Raw genomic sequence first — 23,036 nt, 5'->3', positions numbered from 1 at the left:
TGATGTTTGGTATGTAGCATCATCTAGTGGGCCTCTACCAAGATTGTTCAAATGATCTTCCTACGGTCAAATATAGCCCCGCCCAGGGGTTTACATGGTTTATAAAGACTTGTATTTGAAAAAACTTTAAAAATCTTCTTGTCCAAAACCACAGGGCCTAGGGCTAAATGACCCAGATACAAACTTAACCTAGAGATCATCAATACAAACATTCTGACCAATTCTCATGAGTTTCAAACTTAAACTGTTGACTCGATAGTCTTAACAAGGTTTTCCTTTGATATGACATAGTGACCTAGTTTCTGACCCCACATGGCCCTATTTCCAATTTTGCCTAGAGATCATTCAGACAAACATTCTGACCAAGTTTCATAAAGATTGAGTCATAAATGTGGCCTCTAGAATGTTCACAAGCTTTTCCTTTGATTTTACTGGGTGACCTAGTTTTTGACCCTACATGATGCAGATCTGCACCTGACCTAGAGGTCATGGTCATCAAGACAAACATCCTGACCAATTCTCTAAATTGTGATATCTAGAATGTTAACACAATTTTCCTCTGATCCAGCCTACTGACCTAGTTTTTGACCCCCACATGACCCAGTTTCAAACTTGACCTAGAGATCATCAAAACAAACATTCTGACCAAGTTCCATAAAGACTGAGTCACAACTTTAAGAGTGTTCATAAGCTTTTCCTTTGATTTAATCGGGTGACCTAGTTTTTGACTCAGATTAGAACTTAAACTAGTGATCATCAAGACAAACATTCTGATCAAGCTTAATAAAGATTGAGTCACAACTGTGGCCTCTGGAGTGTTCACAAGCTTTTCCTTCGATCTGACCTTGTGACCTAGTTTTTGAGCCCACAAGGCCCAGTTACGAATTTGACCTAAAGATCATCAAGACAAACATTCTGACCAAGTTTCGTAAAGATTAAGTCACAACTGTTGCCTCTAGAGTGTTCACAAGCTTTTCCTTTGATTTAAACTGGGTGACCTAGTTTTTGACCCCATATGACCCAGATTAGAACTTGAACTAGTGATCTCAAGACAAACATTCTGATCAAGCTTAATAAAGATTGAATCACAACTGTGGCCTCTAGAGTGTTCACAAGCTTTTCCTTTGATTTGACCTTGTGACTGATATAGGAAAAACTTTGAAAATCTTCTTGTTCAAAACCACAGTTCCTAAGGCTTTGACCCCATATGACCCAGATTCAATCTTGGTAGTTTTTTTTACCCCACATAACCCAGTTTCAAAGATGATCTTGAGATCATCAAGACAAACATTCTGACTAAGTTCCATAAATATTGTGCACAACTGTGGCCTCTAGAGTGTTCACAAGCTTTTCCTTTGACTTGACCAGGTGACCTAGTTTTTGACCCCACATGACCTAGATTTGTACTCGACCTAAAGATCACAAAAACAAACATTCCAACCAAGTTTCATAACGATTGGGTCACAACTGTGGCCTCTAGTGTTCACAAGCTTTTCCTATGATCTGGCCTACTGACCTAGTTTTTGACCCAACATGACCCAGTTTCGAACTTGACCTAGAAATCATCAAGACAAACATTCTGACCAAGTTTCATAAAGATTGGGTCACAACTGTAGCCTCTAGAGTGTTCATAAGGCAAATGTTGATGGACAACCTACAATGGATGACACATGCTGGACAATGACCGGTCAAAATACATCAGCTTGAGCATTTTATGTTTTGTGTTTGTCGCGCATTATTGCGTAGACTGTCGTCTGAAGGCTCTGTCTATGTTACATTTACTTTTTTCTGTGCTGTATTTACTTTAGCTAGCGCTATGGAAACGTTTGATATTTCTAAATGAATCTTTTGAAGTTATTACACTACAATTGCCTTCTTTGTTTAGCTCGACTGGAATGCTATCAAATATTAAGACCTGTATTTATTTTTTTTTGTAGTTAGGGACACTGAATTAATGAATAATTGATTTACTCACCACATAGAGTGAGTTAATGAAATTATTCACGTTTTCCATACATCTGCTAACTATTTTTGTCTCCAGTTCCCGGGTAGTTTTTTTACTGCGTTTTCTTCTTGCAGTTCAGTTTTCTCGTTTTCAGTGCACTATTTAAGCGATTGTTAACTGACAGTTCTTCACAAGTATTTTGATTATTTGTTTATTCCCTGCCACCCACCCTAACAGGCATGTGTGTTTCTTGATAGTTACTGCTGATGGCTTGTAGCAGTATTCGAATATTAATTTTGACTGTGATTTATACAAGAGTATTCATTTAGTTCTAGAAAGATTCCTCAGGCCAGACAATACATCTCCTTAAGTTCATATAGAAAATTAAGGTTCACAATTACGTATTTTAAACGTATATCTATGTATTTTATGGGTATTAAGGCATGAACAGTTTCTTGATAATTATTACTACTGAGTAAGTAGTTGTGCATTATTAGGACAGTAAAGGCAGATATACATTAAACACTGCTGAATTTAATATAAGAATATTTGGATTCTTCTTGCCAGACTCGATATCTACATTTAGAAAAGTAATGTTCACAAGTATGCATTTAATTTTACATTCATATATTTTATGCTGTTTTTCGCCATACAATTTATAAAGATTATCAAATGGAAATTGTCGTTATCCTTTTTTGAGCTAGTTATCATTTTATTTTTATTCTAACTCGAAAGAATGTTATGTTTTACATGCTAAACAATTTTTTATTTTTTTTTTATTTTGTAGTTGTTCAAAGAAGCTGAGAGAGACCTGAATGGCCATCTTATATGCCGTTTATCTATTCTAGATTAGAAGAGTTAAAGTTATTACATTTTTCTGTTACATTCGGGACATAATAGAAAACCCATTTTTACTGTTTAGATTTTCATGAACATCTGATTGTATGATTGCCTTTAATTCTGATGGTATGTTTTCCGGATGAGTGGTGTACAAAGATAAAGATAACAACATTTACCCCACTTCTACAGGTCAATCATTACCACATCGCACAACATTGTACCAACTGGCATTTACAAGACAAATATATTGGTATTTTTTGTACATTGGAATGCTGTCAAATACCTGTATATAATATACCCAGGTGCAACTCAGATACAGGTAACTAAAATCTTTTTATCATGACCTTTGACCTCAAAAGTATGAACTTGATCTTGAAGTAAGTTACTATGTTTTTGTGCACTCTGCACTTGTCTTGTCTTGATGAAGCTAAGTTACTATGTTTTTGTGCACTCAGCACTTGTCTCGTCTTGATGAAGTTAAGTTACTATGTTTTTGTGCACTCTGCACTTGTCTTGTCTTGATGAAGCTAAGTTACTATGTTTTTGTGCACTCAGCACTTGTCTTGTCTTGATGAAGTAAGTTACTATGTTTTTGTGCACTCTGCACTTGTCTTGTCTTGATGAAGCTAAGTTACCATGTTTTTGTGCACTCTGTACTTGTCTTGTCTTGATGAAGAAAGTTACTATGTTTTTGTGCACTCTGCACTTGTCTTGTCTTGATGAAGCTAAGTTACCATGTTTTTGTGCACTCTGCACTTGTCTTGTCTTGATGAAGTAAGTTACTATGTTTTTGTGCACTCTGCACTTGTCTTGTCTTGATGAAGTTAAGTTACCATGTTTTTGTGCACTCTGCACTTGTCTTGTCTTGATGAAGCTAAGTTACTATATTTTTGTGCACTCTGCACTTGTCTTGTCTTGATGAAGTAAGTTACTATGTTTTTGTGCACTCTGCACTTGTCTTGTCTCTAAGTTACTATGTTTTTGTGCACTCTGCACTTGTCCTGTCTCTAAGTTACTATGTTTTTGTGCACTCTGCACTTGTCTTGTCTTGATGAAGTAAGTTACTATGTTTTTGTGCACTCTGCACTTGTCTTGTCTTGATGAAGCTAAGTTACTATGTTTTTGTGCACTCTGCACTTGTCTTGTCTTGATGAAGTAAGTTACTATGTTTTTGTGCACTCTGCACTTGTCTTGTCTCTAAGTTACTATGTTTTTGTGCACTCTGCACTTGTCCTGTCTCTAAGTTACTATGTTTTTGTGCACTCTGCACTTGTCTTGTCTTAATGAAGTAAGTTACTATGTTTTTGTGCACTCTGCACTTGTCTTGTCTTGATGAAGTAAGTTACTATGTTTTTGTGCACTCTGCACTTGTCTTGTCTTGATGAAGCTAAGTTACTATGTTTTTGTGCACTCTGCACTTGTCTTGTCTTGATGAAGTAAGTTACTATGTTTTTGTGCACTCTGCACTTGTCCTGTCTTGATGAAGCTAAGTTACTATGTTTTTGTGCACTCTGCACTTGTCTCGTCTTGATGAAGTAAGTTACTATGTTTTTGTGCACTCTGCACTTGTCTCGTCTTGATGAAGTTAAGTTACTATGTATTTGTGCACTCTGCACTTGTCTCGTCTTGATGAAGTAAGTTACTATGTTTTTGTGCACTCTGCACTTGTCTCGTCTTGATGAAGTTAAGTTACTATGTATTTGTGCACTCTGCACTTGTCTTGTCTCGATGAAGCTAAGTTACTATGTTTTTGTGCACTCTGCACTTGTCTTGTCTCTAAGTTACCATGTTTTTGTGCACTCTGCACTTGTCTTGTCTCGATGAAGCTAAGTTACTATGTTTTTGTGCACTCTGCACTTGTCTTGTCTCGATGAAGTAAGGTAACTATGTTTTTGTGCACTCTGCACTTGTCTCGTCTCGATGAAGCTAAGTTACTATGTTTTTGTGCACTCTGCACTTGTCTCGTCTCGATGAAGCTAAGTTACTATGTTTTTGTGCACTCTGCACTTGTCTCGTCTCGATGAAGCTAAGTTACTATGTTTTTGTGCACTCTGCACTTGTCTCGTCTCGATGAAGCTAAGTTACTATGTTTTTGTGCACTCTGCACTTGTCTTGTCTCGATGAAGCTAAGTTACTATGTTTTTGTGCACTCTGCACTTGTCTTGTCTCGATGAAGCTAAGTTACTATGTTTTTGTGCACTCTGCACTTGTCCTGTCTCGATGAAGCTAAGTTACTATGTTTTTGTGCACTCTGCACTTGTCCTGTCTCGATGAAGCTAAGTTACTATGTTTTTGTGCACTCTGCACTTGTCTTGTCTTGGTGAAACTAAGTTACTATGTTTTTGTGCACTCTGCACTTGTCTCGTCTTGATGAAGCTAAGTTAATATGTTTTTGTGCACTCTGCACTTGTCTCTAAGTTACTATGTTCTTGTGCACTCTGCACTTGTCTTGTCTCGATGAAGCTAACAATTGATGCTAGTTTTCTGAAAATCATTCTAGCAGTTCAGAGGATATAAAGCAGACATAAAATTAAGCTACTAGTATTTGAGATTTGTCCTCAAAGAACTTGACCTTTGACCAAGTGAACAGGGTTATACAACAGTTTCAGATACATATTATGACTCTGGAAAGGTATTATGAACAGACTGACGGGCACTTCTACAATACAACCCCTATATATTTGTCTTGTATCTATTTATCATTCAATTAGAGTCTCAGACAGGTTGTATGTTTGAAAACTGGTGACTTTAATAATGCTAACCATTCAAACAAATAAAATTATTACTGTCTGTTATATTGCTGTTCATGTGCATGCTTTTCAAAGTAAAATTTGAAAATCCTTTTGTGTACACTCGTAAAATGTGCCCCCATCCCAGCTTAAGTGCAGGGCATTATTTGAGTAAAGCCGGAGGCTGAGCATGTATATATAGCATTCAATTCTGGACGTTTAAACCTTATCGCAAATTTAAAGACTTCAAATTTACCGCCCGATGACGTCATAATCCGCACATGCGCCACGCATCACCCACAATGCACCAAATCCCACTAGATTTACAATTCAAAGAATATTTTTGTTGCATAAGAACATAATACAACAAGAGGACCATGATGGTCCTGAATCGCTCACCTTTTCCCACATGACCCAGTTTTGAGTATGACGTCGTTTTTTCTGTTATTAGACATAGTGACCTAGTTTTTGAGCTCATGTGACCCAGTTTTGAACTTGACCTAGATATTATCAAGATAAAAATTCTGACCAATTTTCATGAAGATCCATTGAAAAATATGGTCTCTAGAGAGGTCACAAGGTTTTTCTATTATTTGACCTATTGACCTAGTTTTCGAAGGTACGTGACCCTGTTTTGAACCTTACATAGATATCATCAAGGTGAACATTCTCACTAATTTTCATGAAGATCTCATGAAAAATATGGCCTCTAGAGAGGTCACAAGGTTTTTCTATTTTTATACCTACTGGCCTAGTTTTTGACCGCACGTGACCCAGTTTCGAAACTGACCTAGATATCATCAAGGTGAATATTCAGATCAATTTTCATGAAGATCCATTGAAAAATATGGCCTCTAGAGAGGTCAAAGATTTTAATAATTTTAGACCTACTGACCTAGTTTTTGATAGCAGTTGACCCAGTTTCAAACTTGACCTAGATATCATCAAGATGAACATTCAGACCAACTTTCATACAGATCCCATGAAAAGTATGGCCTCTAGAGAGGTCACAAGGTTTTTTTATTATTTGACCTACTGACCTAGTTTTTTAAGGCACATGACCCAGTTTCAAACCTGACCTAGATATCATCAAGGTGAACATTCTGACCAATTTTTATGGAGATCCATTCACAAGTATGGCCTCTAGAGAGGTCACAAGGTTTTTCTATTTTTAGACCTACTGACCTAGTTTTTGACCGCACATGACCCTGTTTCGAACTTGACCTAGATATCATCAAGATGAACATTCAGACCAATTTTCATACAGATCCCATGAAAAATATGGCCTTTAGAGAGGTCACAAGGTTTTTCTATTATTTGACCTACTGACCTAGTTTTTGATGGCACGTGACCCACTTTCGAACTTGACCTAGATATCATCAAGATGAACATTCTGACCAACTTTCATACAGATACCATGAAAAATATGGCCTCTAGAGAGGTCACAAGGTTTTTCTATTATTTGACCTACTGACCTAGTTTTTGATGGCACGTGACCCACTTTCAAACTTGACCTAGATATCATCAAGATGAACATTCTGACCAATTTTCATGAAGATCTCATGAAATATATGGCCTCTAGAGAGGTCACAAGGTTTTTCTATTTTTAGCCCTACTGACCTAGTTTTTGACCGCACGTGACCCAGTTTCGAACTTGACCTAGATATCATCAAGATGAACATTCTGACCAACTTTCATACAGATACCATGAAAAATATGGCCTTTAGAGAGGTCACAAGGTTTTTCTATTATTTGACCTACTGACCTAGTTTTTGATGGAACGTGACCCAGTTTCGAACTTGACCTAGATATCATCAAGGTGAACATTCTGACCAATTTTCATGAAGATCTTGTGAAATATATGGCCTCTAGAGAGGTCACAAGGTTTTTCTATTTTTAGACCTACTGATCTAGTTTTTGATGGAACATGACCCAGTTTCGAACTTGACCTAGATATCATCAAGGTGAACATTCTGACCAATTTTCATGAAGATCTTGTGAAATATATGGCCTCTAGAGAGGTCACAAGGTTTTTCTATTTTTAGACCTACTGACCTAGTTTTTGATGGCACGTGACCCAGTTTCGAACTTGACCTAGATATCATCAAGATGAACATTCTGACCAACTTTCATAAAGATCCCATGAAAAATGTGACCTCTAGAGTGGTCACAAGCAAAAGTTTACGGACGGACGGACGGACGGACGGACGACGGACACCGCACGATCACAAAAGCTCACCTTGTCACTTTGTGACAGGTGAGCTAAAAAGGGAGGGCATACAATAACAAATAATGCCCTCCATCCTGCACTAAAGCTGGGATGGGGGCACATTATTTTTCGTAAAGCCTTTGGCTTTTTGCATGTATATATAGCATCTTTAAAGGCAACAAAAATACACAATTCAATGCCTTAATTTTATTACTCATCAAATAATCATTCATGACCAAATTCAGCATCGTTGTAAGACAAATCACTCTCAGAATGACTACAATAAAAGTTTCTAAAGTTCTTATCCGACTTCCAGTTACCCTGCGAAATAATATTACTCATACTACAACCTTTACTATATGCTGCTGAGGCTGACGCCCCCTATATGAATGGCCCTTGAAAATAGAAGTATCTATACCAGAAAGTTCAAGCACAATTTTGAGCCATCTTGATAACGTACTAGTTGTTACCTCATCAAATGTTACAAATGAAACAAAAACTTTGTCACTTTTCCTCAAAAAACCGTCTTCTGAACATGATACAACAAAGTATGCATTGCACAAATTCTCTCATCTCTGTAGTGTTCTACCTTCAAAGAATAGCACTGTCCTGCTTTGGACGTTTTCAGTATTTCGGAAAATGTAAAAACAACTGCTTGTTGTTGAACAATCATATTATTTAAATCTAATGCACATAAAGTCTGAGCTCTAGGCGCTGTAGCTAATGCAATCAAAGCCAATGTTTTTTAGCAACAACTTGGATAAAGGCATCAAGCTTTGCAGAAACCTTAACACAATAGACATATTCCATATCATAATATATCTAGGCTTTGATGGTTTATGTATGAACACACTCTTCATAAAACGAGAAATCAAAGCAGTTTCTTTACACCAAGAATTTCCAAAAAATTGTAAAGTCTCAAGTAACATTGCTTTGTGTATGTTTATAGTAGAATATGACTTACCACTTCTAAATAGATAGTACAAATAACTTAATACTACCGCTTCAGATGAATAAAATGTACTGGAAAACCTGATACTATTCCACATACACCACTTCTTCCAAGCACTGCTGTACTGCTTCCTTGTTCCTCCAGACCATGACTCTGTGATAAAGTTTGCAACTTCTTTTGGAATTTCTCTACTCTGCAAGCTTTTCCAGAGAGAACCACGCCAATCATCTTCAGCTTTCTTCCCAAGAGATGAAACTTGTTGCTGTGGGGTAATGCCAGCAAATCTTGATGCCTTGGTAATCTGAAAGGAAAATCAGACATATTTTCTAAGAGAACAGGAAACAAACTCTGTGTAAACCAGTATGGAACAACCATGAGAGCTTTATCTACCTTATCTGATACTACTTTATTTATAACCTTCCCAATTAAATTTAGGGGAGGAAATAAATATGGAACAAACTGGTTCCAAGACAAGGAAAATGCATTTACAGCCATAGCACCAGGTTCAGGGAACAATGAAACAAATTTAAGCAAATGTTTGTTCAACCTTGATGCAAACACATCCGCATCAGGTAAGAAAGTATGCCTACAAAGCCTAGTAAATATATCTTGCTTTAACATCCACTCAGTTGAATCAGAGAAATTCCTAGAATAACTAGAATGTGTCTGTAGGACAAAGAGAGTGCCCCCCAACGGTACATTTATCACAAATAAGGGGAAATCATTCAAATGTTTGCAGTCTTAATGGGGAATAGCCTCAAAAAAATAATTATGAAATGGATTCATTATTCTATACCATATACTTTTTGAGCTATGAGCATCACAAACAAAAAATCCACTATTTTGGCTATTTCAAGGGCCATAACTCTGTAATAAATGCTAAAATTCTCAAGAAGAATGCCAAGTGTGCAAGGTCACATTATGATAAAGACTCAAGCAAGGTTTCATGAATTTACATTTAATACTTTTTGAGTGAGGCACATAATTAGGTGAAAATGTGCATTTTTTTACTATTTCCGGGGCCACAACTCTAAAAATAGGGGGTGAACCCAGATGAAAAATAGGAGGTGCGCACGTTCATATCATGATAAAGATTCATGCAAGGTTTCATCAATTTATATCAAATGGTTTTTGAGCTAGGCTTCTCAAAAGGTGAAAATGTGCATTTTTGACTATTTCAGGGACCACAACTCTAGAAATAGGGGACGGACCCAGATGAAAAATAGGAGGTGCGCAAGTTCATATCATGATTAAGACTCATGCAAGGTTTCATGAATCTGTATCAAATACTTTTTTAGCTAGGCGTGTCACAAGGTGAAAATGTGCATTTTTGACTATTTCGGGGGCCATAACTCTAGAAATAGGGGGTGGATCCAGATGAAAAATAGGAGGTGCGCAAGTTCATATCATGATTAAGACTCATGCAAGGTTTCATGAATCTATATCAAATACTTTTTGAGCTAGGCGTGTCACAAGGTGAAAAAGAGCATTTTTGACTATTTCAGGGGTCATAACTCTAAAATTAGGGAGCAGAGCCAGACGAAAAATAGAAGGTGCTCAAGTTCATATCATTATAAAGATTCATGCAAGGTTTCATCAATTTATATCAAATATTTTTCGAGCTAAGCGCGTCACGAACTTCGGACGGACGGAGGGACGTTCCTACATGTGGATACTTATGTGGTTACTCTTTTGTTCTCTCTATTGTTCTTTTAGCCACGTAAGAGAAAAATAGCCACATAAAAGCCTTACGGAATGAATGACATCAAAGAAAAAGTACAGTTACCTATTGTTCCTATAGCCACCTAAGTATGCAAATGTGAGCTCGGAAGGACGGATGCATGGACAAGAGCAAATCTATATGCCCCCACCACTCATGGGGGGGCACAAAAATCTGCTGTATTCAACCTGCATCTCTATGTGTATGTCTCTTAAATCTTCGTAAAGAGCCTGTAGACAATAGTAAACCGAAAGGAGTTCAAGGTAGTTTATGCTAGCATTAAGAACTTCTTCATTATTCCATCTACCATTGGTATGAATGTCTGTTTCTAAGTCTATTCCTCCGAAACCTAGAAATGACGCATCAGTTCTACATCATTTAGATACATTGACAGGTCTTATTCTTTTCCCATTTTTATCATTAATCTTTGTTATCCACCATGTAATCTCCTGTTTACTAAATAACAACAATCTTATCTTATTATCAAAACCATACTGTCACCAAGGCCAAGAAGTCTGTCCCTTTCAAGAGCCCTATAATGCAAAGGAGCTTCCAATATAGCATAAAAAGCATTATAAGCCCAATAAATGAAGCAAGCTCTCTTACTACAACTAAATCTGCCTTCAACAAAACATGAGGCTTGGACAAAATCTTTTGAACTTTATCATCAAATTGCACAGTATCAAGAATGTAACCAAAGAATACTAATCTTCGACACGGTATCAAGAATGTAACCAAAGAATACTAATCTTTGACATGGTATCAAGAATGTAACCAAAGAATACTATCAAGAATGTAACCAAAGAATACTAATCTTTGACAGGGTATCGAGAATGTAACCAAAGAATACTAATCTCTGACACGGTATCGAGAATGTAACCAAAGAATACTAATCTCTGACATGGTATCGAGAATGTAACCAAAGAATACTAATCTCTGACACGGTATCAAGAATGTAACCAAAGAATACTAATCTTTGACACGGTATCAAGAATGTAACCAAAGAATACTAATCTTTGAATGTAACCAAAGAATACTAATCTTTGACACGGTATCAAGAATGTAACCAAAGAATACTAATCTTTGACATGATATCAAGAATGTAACCAAAGAATACTAATCTTTGACACGGTATCAAGAATGTAACCAAAGAATACTAATCTTTGACACGGTATCAAGAATGTAACCAAAGAATACTAATCTTTGACAAGGTATCAAGCATGTAACCAAATATACTAATCTTTGACCCTGTATCAAGAATGTAACCAAAGAATACCAATCTTTGACATGATATTGAGAACGTAACCAAAGAATACTAATCTTTGACATGGTATCAAGAATGTAACCAAAGAATACTAATCTCTGACACAGTATCAAGAATGTAACCAAAGAATACTAATCTCTGACACAGTATCAAGAATGTAACTAAAGAATACTAATCTTTGACATGGTATCAAAACTGATTTTTTGCGATTTAAAGTGAATCCTAAACTTTCTAAAGTTTCTACAATAGTGATGCAATTATTTTGACAAACAGCCTTTTCTTGATTTAGATTACTAGAATCGTCTATATAATATGACAAACAAATATTTTGTTGTCTGAACCATGCAAAAATTGGACGTAATATTTTTGTAAACAAATATGGTGCAATTGTGAGCCAAAATGGAAGGCAAACAAACGAATAAAGTTTATTGTTCCAAGAAAATTTCAGATACTTCCAATGTGAAGGGTGTATTGGGATTGAAAAATATGCACCTGACAAATTTATTTTTGTCATATAATCATTCTGCTGGACCAAATCATGTACAATATTAAATGTTTCTTGCTTGAAATGATTGTATTGTACAAAAGCATTGAGATGTTTCAAATTAATGGCCGGGCGAAATTTTCCGCCAGGTTTACTCTCAACAAGAGGGCCGTGATGGCCCTATATCGCTCACCTGAGTACCATTGCTCAAAATGATATGATCAAGTTTTGCCATAGAGCACATAGGCATACACATTAAATATCATCAGGATAAACATTATTCTAACAGTCCCTTTTGACCTAGTCAGGGCCCATTTTTTATACCAAGTTTGAGGGTCCCAGGCTCAAATGCTGCACTTTTGTACTAACATGACTATTCCTTACCCTGGAAGACTTAAATAACATTTAAAACTAATCACATTAGATGCTGCTGATATATCTTAGTTTACATAAAATAAAGGGAGGGAATTTTTCATAAATTCAGTCAAAAGTTATCTACCCTGATTGTCCGAGTCCATCTGATGGCACAAATGACACTTCAAATCAGTATCTTCATTGGTTACTGAGATACACCCATTTTAATTTTAAACAATGGGAGGTAATTTGACATAAAATCAGTCCATAGCTATCTACCCTGATTGCCTCAGTCCAACTAAAGACAATAATGAAATTTCAAATGAGTTCTATAAATATTTACCGAGATAAATCCATTTTTCTTACAATCAGGGGAGGTAATCATGCATTGGTATATGCATGTAGAAGATACAGAGAACAAGCCTATACAACAATATATTAGTAAAGTATTCATATCGATAAATGTTCAATCAAGAGTTATCTAATATGACTATTTCTCACCATGGAAGACATAAATAACGTTTCAAACCAATCTCATTAGAAGCTGCTAAGGTGTATTCATTTAGATAAAAAATAAAGGGAGGTAATTTGTCATAAATTAAGTCAATATGTATCTTAACTAATTGTCCAAGTCCATCTGTTGACATAAATGAAATTTCAGATCAGTATATTCATTAGTTACGGAGAAATACCCATTTTAATTTGAAATAAAGGGTGGTAATTTGACATAAAATCAGTCCATAGTTATCTACCCTGATTGTCTCAGTCCAACTAATGACAATAATGAAATTTCAAGTAAGTCCTATAAGTACTTACTATATAAATCCATTTTGATTACAATCAGGGGAGGTAATCAGATATAAAATAACTCTGGAACCTACGATTGGATCCGACAGATTTGTCATGGAATCCAAAATTTATTGTTGTTGAAGATATTTTGGAAGTTTGTATCAAATCAAACCATAAATGAAGTCTCTATATGGCTGCAAAAGCCAAAATAGTAAATTTTGGACCTTTAAGGGGCCATAACTCTGGAACCCATGATGAAATCTGGCCAGTTCAAGAAAGGAACCAAGATTTTGTGGTAATACAAGTTGTGTGCAAGTCTGGTTAAAATCAAACCATAAATGAAGCTGCTATTGTGCAGACAAGGTCTAAATAGCTTATTCTGGCTCTTTCAGGGGCCATAACTCTGGAACCCATAATGGAATCTGGCCAGTTCAAGAAAGGAACCAAGATCTTATGGTGATACAAGTTGTGTGCAAGTTTGGTAAAAATCAAAATTACAAAATTTTTTTGTAAAAAAGCGCATGTCTCCCCCAATGCAAAGTCCTATAGGCAAGAAGTCAATAGGGGTCAGGAGCGAAAGTCAAAGAGACACTGATGGTTGGCTGCAATTGGGATCATCTACTTGCCATGTCCAGTCATCCCCCTAAATTTCAACACCCTTGGCCTAGTGGTTCTCAAGTCACTGTTCAGGCTCCTGTGACCTTGATCTTTGATCAAGTGACCTCAAAATAAATAGGGGTCATCTACTCTGCATGTCCAATCATCCTATTAAGTTTCAACATTGTAGGTCAAGTGGTTCTCAAGTTATTTCCAAAAAATGATTTTACATGAACAGGCCACTGTGACCTTGACCTTTAATAGACTGACCCCAAAATCAATGGGGGTCATTTACTTTGCATGTTCAATCATCCTATGACGTTTCAACATTCTGGGTCAAGTGGTTCTCAAGTTATTGATTGGAACTGGTTATCAATGTTCGGGCCCCTGTGACCTTGACCTTTCACAGAGTGACCCCAAAATCGTTTGGGGTCATCTACTCTGCATGACCAATCATCCTATTAAGTTTCAACATTCTGGGTCAGGTTGTTCTCTAGTTATTGATCGGAAATGGTTTTCAATGTTCAGGCCCCTGTGACCTTGACCTTTGATGGAGTGACCCCAAAATCAATAGGGGTCATCTACTCTTCATGACCAATCATCCTATGAAGTTCCAACATTCTGGGTCAGGTTGTTCTCTAGTTATTGATCGGAAATGGTTTTCAATGTTCAGGCCCCTGTGACCTTGACCTTTAATGGAGTGACCCAAAATCGATAGGGGTCATCTACTTTGCATGTACAATCATCCTATGAAGTTTCAACATTCTGGGTCAAGTGGTTCTCTAGTTATTGATCGGAAATGGTTTTCAATGTTCAGGCCCCTGTGACCTTGACCTTTGACGGAGTGATCCCAAAATCAAAAGGGGTCATCTACTCTTCATGAACAATCATCCTATGAAGTTTCAACATTCTGGGTCAAGTTGTTCTCTAGTTATTGATCGGAAATGGTTTTCAATGTTCAAGCCCCTGTGACCTTGACCTTTGACGGAGTGACCCAAAAATCGATAGGGGTCATCTACTCTTGATGACCAATCATCCTATGAAGTTTCAACATTCTGGGTCAAGTGGTTCTCTAGTTATTGATCGGATATGGTTGTCAATGTTCAGGCCCCTGTGACCTTGACCTTTGACGGAGTGACCCCAAAAACAATAGGGGTCGTCTACTCCAGCAGCCCTACAACCCTATGAAGTTTGAAGGTTCTAGGTCAAATGGTTCTCCAGTTATTGCTCGGAAATGAAGTGTGACGTACGGACGGACGGACTGACAGGGCAAAAACAATATGTCTCCTGGGGGAGACATAATAAAGCTGCTATTGTGCAGACAAGGTCAAACTAGAAAATGCTTTTGTAAAAAAGCGCATGTCTCCCCCAATGCAAAGTCCTATAGGCAAGAAGTCAATAGGGGTCAGGAGCGAAAGTCAAAGAGACACTGATGGTTGACTGCAATAGGGATCATCTACTTGGCATGTCCAATCATCCCGCTAAATTTCAACACTCTTGGCCTAGTGGTTCTCCAGTCACTGTTCAGGCTTCTGTGACCTTGACCTTTGATCAAGTGACCTCAAAATAAATAGGGGTCATCTACTCTGCATGTCCAATCATCCTATTAAGTTTCAACATTGCAGGTCAAGTAGTTCTCAAGTTATTTCCCAAAAATGATTTTACATGAACAGGCCACTGTGACCTTGACCTTAAATAGACTGACCCCAAAATCAATACGGGTCATCTACTCTGCATGTTCAATCATCCTATGAAGTTACAACATTCTGGGTCAAGTGGTTCTCAAGTTATTGATCGGAACTGGTTATCAATGTTCAGGCCCCTGTGACCTTGACCTTTAACGGAGTGACCCCAAAAACAATAGGGGTCATTTACTCTGCATGAACAATCATCCTATGAAGTTTCAACATTCTGGGTCGAGAGGTTCTCAAGTTATTGATCGGAAATGGTTTTCCATGTTCAGGCCCCTGTGGCCTTGACCTTTAACAGAGTGACCCGAAAATCGTTAGGGGTCATCTACTCTGCATGACCAATCATCCTATGAAGTTTCATCATTCTGGGTCAAGTGGTTCTCAAGTTACTGACCGGAAATGGTTTTCAATGTTCAGGCCCGTGACCTTGACCTTTGATGGAGTGACCCCAAAATCAATAGGGGTCATCTACTTTGCATGTACAATCATTCTATGAAGTTTCAATATGCTGGGTCAAGTGGTTCTCTAGTTATTGATCGGAAATGGTTTTCCATGTTCAGGCCCCTGTGACCTTGACATTTGACAGAGTGACCCCAAAATCAATAGGGGTCATCTACTCTTCATGACCAATCATCCTATGAAGTTTCAACATTCTGGGTCAAGTGGTTCTCAAGTTACTGACCGGAAATGGTTTTCAATGTTCGGGTCCCTGTGACCTTGACCTTTAATGGAGTGACCCCAAAATCGATAGGGGTCATCTACTTTGCATGTACAATCATCCTATGAAGTTTCAACATTCTGGGTCAAGTGGTTCTCTAGTTATTGATCGGAAATGGTTTTCCATGTTCAGGCCCCTGCGACCTTGACCTTTGATGGAGTGACCCCAAAATCAAAAGGGGTCATCTACTCTTTATGACCAATCATCCTATGAAGTTTCAACATTCTGGGTCAAGTGGTTCTCTAGTTATTGATCAGAAATGGTTTTCAGGGGCCCTGTGACCTTGACCTTTGACGGAGTGACCCCAAAAACAATAGGGTCTTCTACTCCAGCAGCCCTACAACCCTATGAAGTTTGAAGGTTCTAGGTCAAATGGTTCTCCAGTTATTGCTCGGAAATGAAGTGTGACGTACGGACGGATGTACGGACGTACGAACGGACAGGGCAAAAACAATATGTCTCCTGGGGGAGACATAAATAGCTAATTTAGGCCCTTTCAGGGGCCATAACTCTGGAACCCATAATGGGATCTGGCCAGTTCAAGAAAGGAACCGAGATCTTATGGTGATACAAGTTGTGTGCAAGTCTGGTTAAAACAAGGCAGTCTGAAAGACAGCTAAATCCCCCACCACTGCTATGGATAGTTAAAGGGTAAAACCTTTGATTTTAGCTGTGACCTTGACCTTGAACTGACATGGCTGACTCATTAAATCTGCACAACGTCTTGATGAGGTGATCATTTGACCAAAGTTTCATGAAAATCCTTCAAGGGGTTTAGGAGATACAGAGCTGAAACCTTTGACCTTCAGTTGTGACCTTGACCTTGAGTTGACATGGCTGACTCACGAGTTGTTGATGAGGTGATCATTTGACCCAAGTTTGATGAAAATCCTTCAAGGGGTTAAGGAGATACAGAGTGGACACCAAATGGAAGGCTCAAACCTTCAACCCTTAGTTGTGACCTTGACCTTGAGCTGGCATGTCTGACTCATAATTTCTGCACATCGTTCTGATGAGGTAATCATTTGACCCAAGTTTTATAAAATTCCTTCAAGGGGTTTAGGAGATATAGAGCGGACACGAAATGGAAGGCTCAAACCTTTGACCTTCAGTTGTGACCTTGACCTTGAGCCGACATGGCTGACTCATAAGGTCTGCACATCGCCTTGATGAGGTGATAGTTTGACCCAAGTTTGATGAAAATCCTTCAAGGGATTTAGGAGATAAAGAGCGGACACAAAATGGAAGGTTCAAACCTTTGACCCCAAGTTGTGACCTTGACCTTGAGCCAGCATGACTGACTCATGGGTTCTGCACATCGTCTTGATGAGGTTATCATTTGACCCAAGTTTTATAAAATTCCTTCAAGGGGTTTAAGAGATAGAGAGCTGACACAAAATGGAAGGCTCAAACCTTTGACCTTGAGTTGTGACCTTGACCTTGAGCCGGCATGGCTGACTCATGGGTTCTGCACATCGTCTTCATGAGGTGATCATTTGACCCAAGTTTTATAAAATTCCTTCAAGGGGTTTAAGAGATATAGAGCAGACACAAAATGGAAGGCTCAAACCTTTGACCTTGAGTTGTGACCTTGACCTTGAGCCGGCATGGCTGACTCATGGGTTCTGCACATCGTCTTAATGAGGTGATCATTTGACCCAAGTTTTATAAAATTCCTTCAAGGGGTTTAGGAGATATAGAGCAGACACGATTTTGTTACGGACGGAAGGACGGACGGATGCAGACCATTCCTATGATCCCTCCGCCACGGCGGGGGATTAATAAAATCATAAATGAAACCTCTATCGTGCGGACAAGAAATTGTGGACGGATGGACGGACTGACGACGGACGAAGGGTGATCACAAAAGCTCACCTTGTCACTTGTGACAAGTGAGCTTATAAAAATAGTAGAAATATACTGATCTTTTTCCATTTCAGACTCTACAATCACACCCTTATTCAAAAGTTCCATAACTTCATTGTTTACAATTTCTTTTTGATCCAAGTCAAATGGAATCTCTCTAGGAATTTTATCTTGAACAGGCTGTTCATCGAAATCAATTTTGTACTCTGAAACTACACCTGAAATCCAAGGACCAGATGTAAATCTTGTCCATGTATCTAAACAAAATTGTGTTTGTCCAACAAGACTTACCCTTTCTGTTACTCCTCCTCGTTTGGGTCACGACTGAGTGACGCAGATGTAACAGTAGCGGTAGGACGTCTCCTAGGAGCCCTTGTTCGTCCATCAGACTGTCCGGCACCTCATACTGAAACATCCCTTGTAGGGTATGGCTGTTGACGATATCCTTGTCCTTGATAACCACCATACTGAGGACCAAAGGAGTAACCCTGCGGCACGAAACCCATGTTACCATATCCACGACGACCATGAAATCTACTACGAATAGCCCCTCTGAAATTACTGATAGTAAGGATCCTTTCCTAAGAAAGAAATATTGTCGCACGATTTCACTTCCTTCGAAATATCATCACCGAACAATTTAGTTGTGATAGGTATTGTCATATTGCAAAGAGGGGAATATTTCTTTTTCAAGTAAGGTCTAATATGATATCTCCTTCTCAAGCTGATACTGTACTGAACCTGACCTAAGCCAGTAATGACATCTGAGAATAAACCCTTTATTTCTTTAGTCATAGTTTTACTCTTTTTATGAAAGTCAACCAATTTAATGAGAGGCCCCTAACTAGTATTCAACAAGTTCTAAATATCCACCAATGCCTTGTCACCTAAGTTACCTTTTTTATCCATAAACCGCTAAACTTCCAGATTTACTAACGGCGGAATAGCTTTGTCACAATTTCTTTGTCACAATTTGCCAGAACTGGATATTTTGAGAACTGAGGGTCAGTGTCACACTGTTGTGTACACGCAGTGTTAATAAGTTTGGCTAGAGAATCACTTATTGGCTGCCCACGCTCTGGAGTTTTCATTTTCGGTAAGTCCCATGTGTAATGGTCACAATCACTGCTAGCGGTGCTGTTAGTATCCCTAAATGCAGAATTTGTATCAAATCTGTGTGCTAACTCTGGAATCTTAAATCTTCTATCAGATAGATTTTCATTTTCATCCGAAGAAATATCGTTAGAATCTAATACCACCCTAAGGTTACCACTTGGAAAATTCTGATTATAAGAATCATTATACGAGTCATCATTTTCATCCATCTCATAATAAAAATTGTCATTTTGATCAACAATTCCTAGCACTGATTGAAGTCCTGCTATATCATCTTGAGACAAATTGGAAATGACTCACCAGGTGGGTCCGAGGTACCTGACCTTGAATTTGAACCCGAGGGTTTTGATTTTTTAGTGCCCGAAGGTTTTACACTTGTTTTAACAGAGCCTTTTCCTTTACAGGACCCTTACCTTTTTTATTTGGATCAATCACTACCGACTTCAATTTTGTAGAAGCTGGGGTTTTCTTAGTCACGTTGTTGTTATTGTCAGTAGGTGGGGGGAGGTCTTCGGCAGAAAACCCCTCAAATCGTCTTCAGAGGGGTGCAGACTGGTACGGTCTTCATCAGACATATACGTAAGAAACTAGATAAATACTTAAAGACCGAAAGATATGGTCACAAAATAAGAAACATTTCGAGACTTTTTTCAACACAACTTTTTCAACATGTCGCAAAATGGAAAGTGAAATCTCGTGGGATTTGGTGCATTGTGGGTGATGCGCGGTGCATGCACGGATTAGGACGTCATCGGGTGGTAAATTTGAAATCTTTATATTTGCGATAAGGTTTAAACGTCCAGAATGGAATGCTATATATACATGCGAAAAGCCAGATGGCTTTACGAAAAATAATATTTATTATGCCTGATGATTTGTCATTACTAGTAAAGAAGCATAACAGAATGTTATAGTAACTTGGTCATAGACTGGCAAAATGGTAACCAAAATTACTGACCATAATATGCCTACCAAAATGACTTACCGTAGAGGTGATAGAAGATACAAATATGCAGAATGACATCTATGAATCTTAACACTGCTGTTTTCCAATGTACTTGAACTCTGAAAATTCAATAACACACTTTCAACTTGGTATATCTACTTACATTCCATATTTCATACCATTTTATATTCACAAACAGAAATTAATTTTTGAGTCTATTACAACAATCACCTTCCAGAAAAGTGCTTTTGTCCAGTATTTATAGATGTTCCAATTATTGGACTACCATTTAAACTACCAACCAATACGCCAAAATGGGCCCTGAGTCGCTCACCTGAAGAGGACTTTATCTATCTGCCCATGTTTCTGACTAGCTTTGGTGAAAATCCTTTTAAGTGGTTGATTAAACAAGAGGGCCCTAGGTCGCTCACCTGAGAAACACACCATAACACACAATAAGAGTGTAAACATGTTTGACCTAGTGATTTCATGGAAAAAAATATTCTGACCAATTATTATTAAAATTGGAGCAAAAAATCTTGAGTATGAATAAGTATTTTCTTTGATTTGACCTAGTGACCTAGTTTTTGACCCAGGATGACCCATATTCGAACTTGACCTAAACTTCATCAAAGCTATCATTCTGACAAAATTTCATGAAGATCAATTGAAAAATACAGCCTAACTATCGCATATACATGTTTTTCTTTGATTTGACCTAGTGACCTAGTTTTTGACCCCAGAGTACCCATATTCGAACTTTACCTCGATTTCATCAAGGCAACCATTCTGACCAAATTTTATGAAAATCCAGTGTAAAATGCAGCCCCTATTGCATACACAAGGTTTTTCTTTGATTTGACCTAGTGACCTAGTTTTTAAACCCAGATGACCCATATTCGAATTTGACCTAGATTTCATCAAGGCTATCATTCTGACAAAATTTCATGAAGATCAGTGGAAAAATACAGCCTCTATCGCATACACAAGGTTTTACTTTGATTTAACCTAGTGACCTATTTTTTGACTCAGATGACCCATATTCGAACTTGACCTAGATTTCATCAAGGTAATCATTCTGACAAAACTTCATGAAGATTAACTGAAAAATACAGCCTCTATCGCATAACAAGGTTTTTCTTTGATTTGACCTAGTGACCTAGTTTCTGACCCCCAGATGACCCCTTTTCGAACTCTGCCTAGATTTCATAAAGGTTATCATTCTGACCAAAATTCATGAAGATTAATTGAAAACTAGAGATCCTTTTGAGAAAAGCGCATGTCTCCCACAACTGCCCCTATGAAAAATGTCTAGTTTCTCTAGATGTTTTAGACAAGTGGATCCAATTAGATGGTCTGGACGAGTGGATCCAATCAGGAATTCAAGGGCCATAAATCAAAAGTGCCTGGGCAGATTTGGCTAGTTATCGAACTTGGCTAAGGTCTTATGGCCAAACACAGTTTGTTCAAGTTTGCCGAAGATCGGATGAGAAATGTTCGACTTACAGAGCGGACAAGAGTAAAAAGGCCGATTTTTCGGTAATTCAAGGGCCGTAACTCCAAAAGGCCTGGACCGATTTGGCTAGTTATCGAACTTGGCCGAGGTCTCATGGTAAAACACATTTTGTTCAAGTTTGGTGAAGATTGGATGAGAAATGTTCGAATTAGAGTGCGGACAAGAGTAAAAAGGCCGATTTTTGGTAATTCAAGGGCAATAACTCCAAGACGCCTGGGCAGATTTGGCTAGTTATCGAACTTGGCCAAGGTCTTATGGTCAAACACATTTTATTTAAGTTTGGTGAAAATCGGATGAGAAATGTTATACTTAGAGTGCGGACAAGCTTTGTGACAGACAGACAGACACACGGACACACACACAGACTGGAGTAAACCAATATGTCTCCCACACCACTGTGTGGTGGGAGACATAATTACAGCCTCTATCGCGTACACAAGGTTTTTCTTTGATTTGACCTAGTGAACTAGTTTTTGATCCCACATGACCCATTTTTGAACTCGGCCTAGATTTCATCAAGGTAATCATTCTGACCAAAATTCATGAAGATTAACTGAAAAATACAGCCTCTATCCCATACACAAGGTTTTTCTTTGATTTGACCTAGTGACCTAGTTTTTGACCCCAGATGACCCATTTTCGAACTCGGCCTAGATTTCATCAAGGTTATCATTATGACCAAATTTCATGAAGATCAGTTGACAAATACAGCCTCTATCGCATACATAAGCTAAATGTTGACAGACGACAGACATCGAGTGATCAGGTGAGCTAAAAAAAATCATTTATTTTCTACATTTTGCTATGATGTACCAAAACAAGATGGCCCTATATCGCTCACCTGAGTTTAGTTGCTTGTTTAAACTATGTGCCCCCAACCTACTGGGTGGGGCAAGTTTTTACTCCAGGGGGATAATCTGAACAATCTTGGTAAAGGACTACTACACGATGCTACATACCAACTAGACGATGCTTTTGTAGAAAAGTGCATGTCTCCCCCAATGCATAGTAGTAATAGGCAAGAAGTCAATTGGTGACAGGAGCGAATGTCAAAGAAACACAGATGGTTGGCTGCAATAGGGATCAAGTACTTGGCATGTCCAATCCTCCCATGAAGTTTGTACTCTGTAAATCCTATCATTCTATGAAATTTGAAGGTTCTGGGTCAAATGGTTCTCAAGTTACTTGAAACAGGTATTTTATCAAGAATTTAAAATGTTAAATTTCGTTTTACATATTTGTCACCCGTTTTTGCGACCGTAATTTTCGGACATTGCCATCATTTCTTACAAGATTTTTC

The 23,036-nt window shown here is 38.0% G+C and overlaps 1 protein-coding gene across 1 annotated transcript in view; it reads right to left on the bottom strand.

The window, feature by feature from the left end:
* LOC123533207 (TBCC domain-containing protein 1-like) overlaps positions 1–23,036 on the bottom strand; it is a 320,801-nt gene that overhangs the window by 79,131 nt on the left and 218,634 nt on the right. Inside the window, exon 14 of the mRNA XM_053520503.1 lies at positions 20,260–20,339. Coding sequence (XP_053376478.1) covers positions 20,260–20,339 — 80 coding nt within the window. The remainder of the gene's footprint in view (positions 1–20,259; positions 20,340–23,036) is intronic.

The sequence above is a fragment of the Mercenaria mercenaria genome, chromosome 12 (assembly GCF_021730395.1).
Source record: "Mercenaria mercenaria strain notata chromosome 12, MADL_Memer_1, whole genome shotgun sequence".
Taxonomy (NCBI): domain Eukaryota; kingdom Metazoa; phylum Mollusca; class Bivalvia; order Venerida; family Veneridae; genus Mercenaria; species Mercenaria mercenaria.
The sequence above is the reverse complement of the archived record's forward strand: the minus strand, read 5'-3'. Positions and strand labels throughout refer to the sequence as shown.